General features: G+C 45.6%; 1 protein-coding gene across 1 annotated transcript in view; it reads left to right on the plus strand.

Moving 5' to 3' along the window:
- Positions 1-12,714, plus strand: part of vps52 (VPS52 subunit of GARP complex) — a gene marked incomplete at its 5' end in the record, with an annotated part of 28,477 nt that overhangs the window by 6,412 nt on the left and 9,351 nt on the right. Inside the window, 10 exons of the mRNA XM_083645695.1 lie at positions 634-784; positions 889-989; positions 1,303-1,435; positions 2,872-2,927; positions 3,536-3,671; positions 4,642-4,797; positions 8,144-8,262; positions 10,336-10,459; positions 11,202-11,297; positions 11,576-11,683. Coding sequence (XP_083501821.1) covers positions 634-784; positions 889-989; positions 1,303-1,435; positions 2,872-2,927; positions 3,536-3,671; positions 4,642-4,797; positions 8,144-8,262; positions 10,336-10,459; positions 11,202-11,297; positions 11,576-11,683 — 1,180 coding nt within the window. The remainder of the gene's footprint in view (positions 1-633; positions 785-888; positions 990-1,302; positions 1,436-2,871; positions 2,928-3,535; positions 3,672-4,641; positions 4,798-8,143; positions 8,263-10,335; positions 10,460-11,201; positions 11,298-11,575; positions 11,684-12,714) is intronic.

Genomic DNA, 12,714 nt, shown 5'->3' on the forward strand with positions numbered 1-12,714 from the left:
CTCAAGCCAGAGACAGTCTGTACGTTATCCCGTTAACATTTGCAAAGAAAAGCTTCAGACAGAAGGAAGTTTGATGATATTCAATCAATCCAAACACATGTAAACACAACCGAGGCAGGTGATTGGAGAAATTAGGAGATGTGCCCGCCTTAAGCAGATGTACCTGCCTTATATCCCCCTTTGGGAACTATTGAGCCTCAAACGCACTGAGAAACTACGCTATAACAACTTTGTATTCATCAGTCATTGTGCTGCTGCCTGCCTACATACTGTATCAATGAGTGACCTTTCCCCCAAAATACTACTGGTTTTGGTATTTGGTATCTGATGCTTGCAGTGCGCTATAGGAGCAGAAATTGACACGCATCAAATTACGCTGTTTTAAGGGACTAACCCTTACTGACTGTATTTGGGACCCTTTTGACGAGAATTGGTCGTTTTTATTGGGTGAGAAAATATGATATATCTCCGGTGGGCCGTGACTAGTCGAGTACTTTTTGGGACTAGTCGATGACTAGTAAAATGCAGTAGTCGTGAATGCCCTAGTAGGAAATGCATGTGGCATGGTGGCATGAGAAGACCATGAAGATGTGTTTTGGTGTAAGAAATGGAAGATGTGGATGTTCCTCCCAGCACCATCCTGGACAGTCCCGTGACGGAGCAGGACTTCCTGGAACAGCTGCACGAACTCAACAACAAGATCAACTTCGCCAAGGAGCTGAGCTTCAGAGAGACGCTCGCCTGCTCCGACATACAAGACATCGTCGACCGCCTCAAGATCAAGGTACTGTGAGGCACTCAGAGAGAGGAGAGGGGGAAACATCATGTGATCAATGTACTGTTTTTACAAAGGTAATGTTGAACTGTGTTACTGTTATCCCCCACTAGGCGGTATCCAAGATACGTGAGTTCATCCTTCAGAAGATCTACTCGTTCAGGAAGCCCATGACCAACTACCAGATCCCACAGAACACGCTGCTCAAATACAGGTCAGCACATCCGCCTGGCTGGGTTCAGATTAGTCAAATCAGATTCAACTACACCGCCTTACAAAGTCACAGAGCAGTGAGTCTGGGAGGAGAGATAACAGGTAACAGATTACGGTTACATTTATATGTATAATACATAATGCATAAAGTATTCTGTTACTGCCCAATTCAATGTAGTATAAAAAAGGATAGTCTTTGAGTTGTGGACTATCTTTATAGTATCTCTTTTTTATGTTAATTAACTTTTCATTTCAATATTTTTGAAGGTGTCTTTGCTTCATAGATCATTTTTCTCTTGTTCCGCATGTTTTAGATTCTTCTACCAGTTCCTCTTGGCAAACGAGAGGTCGGTCGCCAAGGAGATCCGAGACGAGTACGTGGACACCATGAGCAAGATTTACTACAGCTACTTCAAGTCTTACAGCGGCAGGCTGCTGAAGGTTCAGGTCAGTGGATACACAAGCAAGGAGGTCAGGAGTCCAATGTGGATTTGGGCCGTCCTGGTAGAGAGCTGCGCGGGCCTGAAATCTCGGCCCGAGCCCTCCCCGGCCCGGATGAGTCATGAAATTAATTGGCCCGAGCCCGTTGCGAGGCCCGACATCAATATCACGATATGACGACACATCTCTCTCTCCCTCTCTGTGCATGCTGCCGCGCTGCTGAACTCGTTGGTACAAAACGTTGCTAGACTGTGTTGCCTATGAAGACAAACACTGCAGCTTTCTCTCTGTCTCTCTCTCCCCCTCTCACACACGCTACCGTGGCCTATCAACATCCACACATGTCTCGAGAAAGAGAACGTTAGATCGTTTAATTGCCAACAGCAACAATGCCCACAAACTGAAACATTATGTCACTCAAGCATATCGAAATTAAAACAGCAGACTTACCGTTTATAGCTGCATTGAATAACGTCACATTAGTGTCCTCACAATGTATGGTAGATGGGTTCATTTTGAACAGGTTGAAATGAGCTTTCCCTACTGCAGTGGGGACTGTTTAACTCTCCCCTCGCAAACTTTGTTTTATGTCCATCGATCTTATTTCTCTCTCACGACACGGACACGGACACACGCGGCTTGTTTTGTTGTTGTTTTTTACGCTGACGGAGTGGCAGACTACGTCACGGTGAGGGTGTGTGTGTCTGTGTGTGTGTGGCTGTGGCTAGGCGAGTGTCTGTGCAGTGTGCGCTCCTCCTCTTTGTGTGACTGCTCTGCTGTGTAAAATCAAGCGAGTAATACAACGTTATTTTATTTAATTATTGAAAAACGGCCCGACCCCGGCCCGGCCCGGACCTATTAATTAAAAAAAAAAGAAAAAACGAGCCCGGCCTTGGCCCGTATTGGCAGGCCCGAGGGGCCCGCGAGGGTACCCTCGGGTTTGCAGCACTCTACGTCCTGGTAGATCTGCGGTCTAAGGTGTCACGTGGCATCCCGGGTTCAAATCCGGCCTAGGACCTTTGTCTCATGTCAACCCCCCCCCCCCTCAGCTAAGAAATAACTATACGCACATTGACAGTGGGTGCTGAGTGAAATGCCAAACATCAGTTGAAAAGTAAAAACTGATGAATGATTTCACTCCTTATTGAATCCCAAAGTTTTGATCTAAAATGTTGTGATGTAATAATGAGTTAAATCATGAATGCCTCTTATTGTTACCCATTTCTCGCCAAAGGTAACAATCTAAAAAATTCTCTTGACAAAGAATTTATTTTATTTTATTTATTTGTATTGGACTTTAGCATTTTAATGCAGTCCTACAAAGTGCTTTACAGATATTAAAACAATACTGTACTTTACAATACAAAGTGCTTTACAGATATTAAAACAATACTGTACTTTACAATATCAAAAGTATCTTCTGTGTCTGTCTCTGTTGACAGTATGAGGAAGTGGCAGACAAGGACGACCTGATGGGAGTAGAGGACACAGCCAAGAAAGATATCCTTTCAACAGAGTGTGTGTGTGTGTGTGTGTGTGTGTGTGTGTGTGTGTGTGTGTGTGTGTGTGTGTGTGTGTGTGTGTGTGTGTGTGTGTGTGTGTGTGTGTGTGTGTGTGTGTGTGTGTGTGTGTGTGTGTGTGTGTGTGTGTGTGTGTGTGTGTGTGTGCGTGCGCGTGTGTGTGTGTGCGTGTTCAATGCATGTGTGGATGTATCAGTGTGATGTACAGGTTATAAACCTGACGTGACTGACAATTCAGAGACGAATCAAAAATCCGATTACGTTCCATTCAGTGAACTGATACCAGGATTGCTCAGCAGCATGATAATAGAGTTCTGAGAAACATTCAGACGACAAATAAATGTATACATCAAATTTCTTAAGAGTGCCTGAAAAGTGCTGCATTACAAAACATTTCACCTGCACAACTCCACGTGATTTTTCCCCAGCAATATCCTCATACAGTTGTGAGATGTATCATGAAATATGGATCCTGTATGAAGAGAGGTCTAAAACCAACCCCAGGGAAGGGCTTTTTCGGGAATCGGTATATGTCTTGTTCTTTGTGTCCAAAATAAAAGCTGTGATGTTCCTTGACCCCTGCAGCAGGCTTCTTCTCCAAGCCGTCCCTGAAGAGCAGGAACACCATCTTCACTGTGGGCCAGAGGGGGGCAGTGCTGAGTCCTGCTGAGCTGGAGGGACCCATCCTCATCCCACACACCGCCCAGAGAGGAGACAGCAGGGTGAGAGACACCAGAGAGAGGACTATACCATTCTGTAGAGCAGGGTGAGAGACACCAGAGAGAGGACTATACCATTCTGTAGAGCAGGGTGAGAGACACCAGAGAGAGGACTATACCATTCTGTAGGTCACGGTGAGAGACACCAGAGAGAGGATTATACCATTCTGTAGGTCACGGTGAGAGACACCAGAGAGAGGACTATACCATTCTGTAGAGCAGGGTGAGAGACACCAGAGAGAGGACTATACCATTCTGTAGGTCACGGTGAGAGACACCAGAGAGAGGACTATACCATTCTGTAGGTCACGGTGAGAGACACCAGAGAGAGGATTATACCATTCTGTAGAGCAGGGTGAGAGACACCAGAGAGAGGACTATACCATTCTGTAGGTCAGGGTGAGAGACACCAGAGAGAGGACTATAACATTCTGTAGAGCAGGGTGAGAGACACCAGAGAGAGGACTATTCCATAGATCAGGGACGGGCAACTTTGATGATAGAGAGGGCCACACAAAAAATGTCCTCGCTACCAGAGGGCCAGATTGTGACCATGCACTTCCACCAGTAGCCTACTGTAACACCATCACTCCCAATTATAGCTAATAATTTGATGAAATGGGCTGGTAATCCAAGTTTATTATACCAACATTTATATTTTTCATATTCAAATCTAGTAATTCTTCCATTCAGATGACACCAGAAACTTTGCTCTAGCTTTAAAACAGCCCGCTACAGCAATTTGATGTGGTACATCACCCAAATATGTCATATTAAAAACAAAATACTTTTTTCATTTCCATTCACTGAGCCTCCCCTGAAACGGCTTGGAGCCCCCCTGGGGAGTCCTGCCTCATACTTTGAAGACCCCTGTTCTAAAGCAACTGATGTAAACACAAGGTAAATAGTGGGACTATTGCATTCCATGTAAAGGTGGTCTGTGTCTCCCTCTCCTCTCCTCCCTCTCCTCCAGTACCCGTATGAGACGTTGTTCCGCAGCCAGCACTACGCCCTGCTGGACAACGGCTGCAGAGAGTTCCTCTTCCTGTCTGACTTCTTCATGGTGACAGGAAACTCCGCCCTCGACCTCTTCAACAGCATCATGGGAAAGACCCTCAGCTTGTTCCTGGTAACACACGCACACACACTCTCACTCAAGCCCCCAGGAATAGCGCTGGGCTGTGAAGCCATTTGAACATGGTGGCGAAGCTCTGTATTGCAAGTCACGTGATGCCATGCAGCCCAGAAAGGAAAATTCCCATCCACTTGCATGGGGACCCCGGCAGCTGTTACACCCAGGGGGATTTTTCCCGGGTGTCACTCAAAGTGTAAAACGACTATTTTAATTATCAACTATTTTTTTATGGGGCATTTTTTCTTCAGAAGCCACTAAGAGCCGTATACGGTAGGGGTGTTGGAAAAAATCGATTCACCTAAGTATCGTGATTTTTAATGTCACGATTTTTTGAATCGATCTTTTATTCCAGAATCGATAATCGCAAAAAAAAAAAAAATTGGGTGCCCGCAGTCAGGCCACTCACTGAACAGCAGGCCAGGCGCCGCCTACTGGTTTACTAGTGGTTTTATTACTTTATTAGTTAGTCTGAAGTAATAATTACACTTCAGGGTTAAAGTGGGTGCATCTCATTGTAAAATTGGACTTCAAACGGCCCAAATCTGGCTTCAAACGGCCCAAATTGGGCTTCAAACGGCCCAAATTTCATGCGCGTCGGCCCATATCGGCCAATAAATCGTAATATCGAATCACAATAATCGTAGAATCGCAATACTTAACACGTTCACTGCCAACGACGTATTACTCCGTCAAAAAAAATCCAACGGTTCACTGCCAATGACGTATTACTCCGTCAAAAAAATTATTATTTTTTTTTTGACCGTGGGATGTGCATCTAACCCTTTTACATCTCTTATATAATTATTGGAACCACCGAACGTTTACAACCCATTCCACCGACCCACTAAGTGGCGACAGTGCTCTCCTGACTAGAGGAAGGCAAGCATTTTCATGAGAATGGCTTCCTCGAAGCCATTCTCATGAAAAAGGATTGGCGAAAACGCTTTCGTTTTCGCGCTGATTGCTGGCGGTGCGGGATTGCAAATTTGCATAATAGATTACGGGTGGAACACACTTTGAAACACGCAGCATAAATATGACCAGAATCGCAAAAGCTTCATCAAAGCTCTCAACCAAAACTCCAAGAAGCGAGCGAGTCCATCCAGACTTCCTCAAAGAGCGGCCGCGCAGACAGGCACAGCAGCAGCAGCAGCAGCAGCAGCAACGAGCTTGTGACACGGCCGCTGCAGCCAAGAAGAACGCCCACGGAGGGAGGAGTTGGAAGCAGAGGGGGGTTTCCTGCTGTTATGGAGGAAATTACTGTTCAAAACTATTGTTTAGATGTCTGACGTCTTACTGATGCCAAAAATGAATGGTTAAAGTGACTGTTCTATCGAATTTCACAAAAAGCCGTTTATCTCTGAATAATTTTTCAGACGCTGAAACCATGCTGTATTCAACTGCTAATGCTTACATAACTACTAACTCTACAAACTAACTCTTTTAGACAGAGAAAGCACACATTCTATTAGTTCTTTTGAGATATTGTGTGTTCACAAAATCTTAGCAGAAAAGAATCCTCGGGTCTTGAAAGATGAGCCAGAATCCTCAAAAAAAACCTCTGGCAGAACCTACCTACAGTAAAAAAAAAACGGCTGGCAGTGAATGTGTTAAGAATCGCAATATAAATCGAATCGGCACCCAAGAATCGTGATAGTATCGAATCGGGAGATAAGTGAATCGCCACAGCCCTAGTATACGGGTGTATTTTCTTCTTGTTATACAATCCATGGGTGGGAGGGGTGGGAGACGTCATGGAACACGTCATGGCACACATGCGTACTTCACCTTGGGCCACATGGTCAGGAAGTAAAACCAGGAAGAAAACCCCGCCATGATGACTTCATGCGCCAGTGAGCAGCCTCCGTCCGAATGCATGGGTGCCTGGCGTGGCACGTCCCCTATCCAGTTCTTTTAATACATCCATGCCCTCACTTCACTCTGTCAGCCTCTACTATGGGACCGGGATGACCACGCCCTGAACTCATTTGATTGGTCCCCGCAGCTGCTTCTTCCTGAAAACGTGCGGCAAGTAAAAAACATTTGGTTAAGATTAGGGTTAGGGTGTGAAAACAGTGCAGCTCAGGGTGTGCTCCGTCCTGTGGCTTAATGGGTAAGGTGCTTGCTTCCAATCTGAGGACTGGGGTTTGATTCCCGGTCAAACCACACATTTCTAACAAGCATTTTTCTTATTTTAAAACATTAGGTTTAGGCAAATACAAAATGTGGTTAGGGTTTGGGTATGGTCGTGGTTAAATAGGAAAACCCTAACCCTAATCTTAACCACACATTTTTTTACTTGCCGCACGTCTTCAGGAAGAAGCAGTTGCGGCGACCAATCAAATGAGTTGGGGCGTGGTCATCCCGCACTCATAGTAGGAAAACGAATCTCACCTACAGGAGACTATGCAGGGCTGTGTTATCTGTGTGAACGCCCCATCACAGTGCATACACAGTTATTTTAAAAAGAAAGGATTATATATAAGACACCAAACTTTTCTCTGCTGGTTTATTGTAAGCTGATCCACATCCAATCATCAGCTGTCCACTGTCTAAATTGTTTAAAATATGAACTTGTCGTAAAAAAGTGCCATGGTTCTGAATGTTGTTTAAATACATATATAGTGTCAGCAAAATCCATACGCAGCACCTCCCACAAGCATCTGTTTAGTGATATGAGAGTACAAAAGTGGACTAGGGCTACAGCTAATAGTTATTTTTAATAATAATTGGTCTATAAAATGTTAAAAGTAAAGATGAATGCTCAACCCAAGTTATGGGAGGCCAATGTGATTGTCAAAATTGTTGACTTTGTCTGAGCAGCTCTCCCCCTCTCTCTCCGCCCTCTCTCTCTCCCCCTCTCTCTCTCTCCCTCTCTCTCTCCCCTTCTCTCTCTCCGCCCTCTCTCTCTCCCCCTCTCTCTCTCTCCCTCTCTCTCTCCGCCCTCTCTCTCCGCCCTCTCTCTCTCCCCCTCTCTCTCTCTCCCCCTCTCTCTCTCCACCCTCTCTCTCCCCCCCTCTCTCTCCACCCTCTCTCTCCCCCTCTCTCTCCGCCCTCTCTCTCTCCCCCTCTCTCTCTCCCTCTCTCTCTCCGCCCTCTCTCTCTCCACCTCTCTCTCTCTCTCCCCCTCTCTCTCTCCGCCCTCTCTCTCTCTCCCCCTCTCTCTCTCCCCCTCTCTCTCTCCGCCCTCTCTCTCTCCCCCTCTCTCTCTCTGCCCTCTCTCTCTCCACCTCTCTCTCTCTCTCCCCCTCTCTCTCTCCACCCTCTCTCTCCCCCTCTCTCTCTCCCCCTCTCTCTCTCCGCCCTCTCTCTCTCCCCCTCTCTCTCTCCGCCCCTGCAGAAGAGCATGTCCACCTATGTGTCAGACTGCTACGACAGCATCGCTGTCTTCCTGTGTATCCACATCATCCTGCGGTTCAGAGCCATCACCGTCAAGAGGAACATCCCTGCTCTCGACAAGTCAGTCTCTCACTCACTCACTCACTCACTGACTGATTCACTCACTCACTCACTGACTCACTCACTCACTCACTCACTCACTCACTGACTGATTCACTCACTCACTCACTGACTCACTCACTCACTCACTCACTCACTCACTCACTGACTGATTCACTCACTCACTGACTGATTCACTCACTCACTCACTGACTCACTCACTCACTCACTGACTGATTCACTCACTCACTGACTCACTCACTCACTCACTGACTGATTCACTCACTCACTCACTCACTGACTGATTCACTCATGATCTTTGCTTCACTTAATTTTGATGCATTGGCGCACGTTATGCAAATCGACGCATTTTCGTAGTCTACATCATCGACTAGGTCAACGAATCGGGACAGCCCTACACTCACTCACTGACTGATTCACTCACTCACTCACCCACACACACCCACTCCCTGATTCACTTGATTCAGTCATTCAAAAGAAAGAAATTACATCACTGGTCTGGTCCGGTACGAAAGAAGAAAAAAAAGGCTTGTTTTCTCATTGACATCCATGTCATTTAGAAATGTTGCAGTGGCTTTGAATTGGTTTCAGCAGCCATGGTTCCCAAAACAAACTCAACACGAGCAAAAGAAAAAACACCAAAAGCTAGGCAAAGGTGTCGCAGCTAGGCATAGGAAGGCGGTAGAGAGTCGGGTTGGAGGGGTGGGTAGGGGGAGTGGCTAGGGGGGTGTGGGTGGTGCCATAAAATTAAATGTCCACACCAACTGCGCCGCTGTGGTCTTAAAGGTATTTGCACTATTTTATCTGAAAACAGGAAACTTAAAGGGATAGTTCAGATTTTTGGAACCCGAAGCCTATTTGCTACTTACCAATGATGACGATGAGGCTCAGTGAAATGTACTTGGTGTGCACTATGGAGGACATTTCACTGAGCCTCAGTCAGCTTGCACAGACAGGAGCATAGGGCTGCCCTCGACCAAAGATTATCCTGGGCGACCAGAAATCGACCACAGCTCCGACCAATCGATTGGTCGAAACTGGGTCTAATTTTTTTTTTTTTTTTTTTTTTTTTTCAGTGTACTTTTTTTCTTATTTTGTGCAGTGTACTGACTACTAGGGGTGGGAATCACCAGATGCCTACAATACGATACTAAAACGATACTTGAGTCACGATACGATAGTATTGCGATATCGCCGATATTGCGATATATTGAATATTGCGATATATTGAATATTGCGATATTTTGATATATTGCGATTTCTTACTTTTTCAACTGCAAATGATGTCCCCAAAGGAAAACTTTGTCAACATCTGGTTTATATAAGAACAATTTTTCAGTCTGTACATCTGACTTCAACCATTTTATTGCAGCAACATTGTCAAGTAGACAGACCAACAACTTTCATAAAGTCATGTCATAGTTGCATGCACCTGACAAACTGAACTGTTTGTTACAGTCTACTTACGGTCCACCTTAACTGGATGTGTGTATCTGTGGACTACTGTACTTAGGTAGTTTTTGAACAATCCAACCTCACTTCACTTGCACAAAACATCTTGTGCAGGCCATTCAGTAAATGCGGAATTTATAAATTACTGTTATGACAAAACTGTTACTGTTAAAACAAAATTAAAATATGCTACCGTTTGTTTACTGCTGGCCTTGTAATGAAAGTTTATAGTAGCCCGGTGGCCTGGCATGGCCTGTAATTTTTTTTTTTTTTTTTACAAAATTATTAACAACAGCGATTGCTCGACCAACGTGAATCTCGTTGACCAAGAGCACATCGACCAATCGACCTGGAGGGGGCAGCCCTACAGGAGCGTGACCCCATTGACCTTATATCGCTCTGTGGCTACTGTATCTGGAGCTAGTATGAGGAATAGCATGGCTTGTGCTGAGAAATGAATCGACCAATCAACATCATGATTGCTCAGGGAATCTTCAAGGAGCACATGCTAAGAATAATGATGATGAAACGTTCTCTGTCTGGACCGTGTGTGTGTGTGTGTGTGTGTGTGTGTGTGTGTGTGTGTGTGTGTGTGTGTGTGTGTGTGTGTGTGTGTGTCAGGTACTGGGAGGCGGTGTTGGAGCTGCTGTGGCCGAGGTTTGAGCTGATCCTGGAGATGAACATCCACAGCATCAGAAACACTGACCCTCAGAAGCTCGGAGTGCTGGACACCAGGCCACACTATGTATGATCCCACACACACAACCCAGATTCACTCTGATTGTAAATTATACCTAACACACAACGCCCTGGCACCCGTTGAAGTGTGTGTGTGTGTGTGTGTGTGTGTGAGAAGTGTGTTCTTGAATATTCCAGCTAACACTCCTGATGTTGTTGTTGTCAATGAAAATCGTAGAGAGGTGTTTGTTCTAGAGGTTGGCTGTACCTTTGACCACAGCCTAGAGGAGGCCTTTCTAACCAAGATGATGAAATACCAACAGCTAGAACAGACCATTTCACAGCTGGGCTACAGGTGTAAACTTCTAGTTTACACCTGTAGACCTAGACCTAGGCTATTTGGTAGCCTAGGTCATGTCCATAAGCTGGTTGTGAGAGGCCTTCAGATGGCTGGTCTCCCAAAGAGAAGGGCCAAGCAGTTAGCGAGATATTGTTCAATATCTACTATTATCGGCAGCCACTCAATATGGAGGAGGCGCTGCTTTTTGTACCCATGAAGTGGATACTGACCGCTATCTTGCATTACAGTATAACTGTATATATATCAACCTGCCATGTTATCATCCTGTGTGTTTCTTATGTGTTTGCATTATTGGGTTTGCCATCTGGGCACTCATGTAACTGACTGACTCCCAGCATTTGACTGCACTATTACTGTTTATGTCCTTTGCATACTTGTATTTATGTGGACATAAATAAATATTTCAAATGTGTGCGTGTGTGTGTGCGTCTGTGTGTGATCGTTTCAGATCACTCGTCGTTACGCAGAGTTCTCCTCAGCCATAGTCAGCATCAACCAGACATTCCCCAATGAAAGAACCCACTCTCTGCTGGGGCAGCTGCAGGTAACAAGCACACTGTAACAATAATCATGTATAACACACTTTAGAAGAAATCTCTCAAGAGTAAGAAAAATACAGTCAACACCAACTACAACAACACAACGGGTCAAATACATCAATAGATAAGTAAGCAACAAAGTTTGGTGATGTAACTGCGGCCAGGTTGAGTTGGAATAGAGGAGTAGAGTTGTGTTGGGGCTGGCGTTTTCTTGCACTATCCAGCATTCTGCTGTGTACGACTTGCCCTCGATGTTTTCTTTAACAAGTTGAATGTTGTTCAGGTGGAGGTGGAGAACTTTGTGCTGAAGATGGCTGCAGAGTTTCCCTCCAGGCGAGACCAGCTCATCTTCCTCATCAACAACTACGACATGTTGCTGAGCGTGCTCATGGTAGGACATTCACCACTACTGCAGTTTAGTAGGCATCGACTACTCCCCAAAAGTAATCGACTACTCCCCAAAAGTAGTCGACTACTCCCCGGGAGATGTATCGTCTTTTTTTCACATATTAAAAACGATCAATTCTCGTGATAAAGATCTCAAAAACTAAAACTAATGTAGGCGGTACTACCAACCTAGGGGTATGTGAAATAGCAGAGTCCTGATTGGCTACACTTACACATTGAAGTGCAAAAGTTTTTAGCTCAGACACACCTTCTTCGGCTGTGTCATTTTGGATTTCAACTGCTCCACAGCGCCGGATGTATTGTTCGGTGCTCAGTGGTTTGGTGGTGTACTGCAGTTTACAATTTTGAGCATCGGCTCCGGCATGTGAATAAGGGCTCGCTATTGGAAACTACGGAATATTTTGGAGTACCTTGGCCCCGTAGGGTTGGAGAATAACATTGTGTCGGGAGGTAGGTACAGTTTTATTGTGATTGATAACGTGTATATCGCAGAGGTTCAGACAGGAAGTCTATAATCCTCTTGCACGTTATGCTTTATTCACTTCTCATTCCATCCTGCCCTTCACATCTTTCACGCATTGCTCGCACAACAGAGCTCAACAGTCACATGACGTCTCTTGCCCCGGATGAGAATTCGGACATTTAGAAAAACTAGGGATGCACCGATCGATCGGCACGTGACCGGAAATGGCCGATTTCCACGTGATCGGCCTCGATCGGTGATCTGCACCGGGTCACTCTAAATAGCCGATTCTGTGAGCCGATTTTCACGTGACATGCGCGCACCCCGAAAGCAGCGAGACCGAGACTGATGAGTTGCAGCCAAAACAAAAGCAGCCACTACACACATGCCACAGCATGTCTTTGTCGGTGCGGAAATTTTTCACCGTCAGTGAAGACGATACAAAGCTTGCAGTTTGTCACACATGCAAGTCGAAAATAAGCCTCAGAGGGCCAGGGTAGGTTGGAGTCCACTTCACTCCAGTCTGAGCGGCTCGCTTCACCCCACCGCAG

This window comes from Poromitra crassiceps (genome assembly GCF_964638095.1).
Source record: "Poromitra crassiceps genome assembly, chromosome: 11".
In the NCBI taxonomy this organism is placed as follows: domain Eukaryota; kingdom Metazoa; phylum Chordata; class Actinopteri; order Beryciformes; family Melamphaidae; genus Poromitra; species Poromitra crassiceps.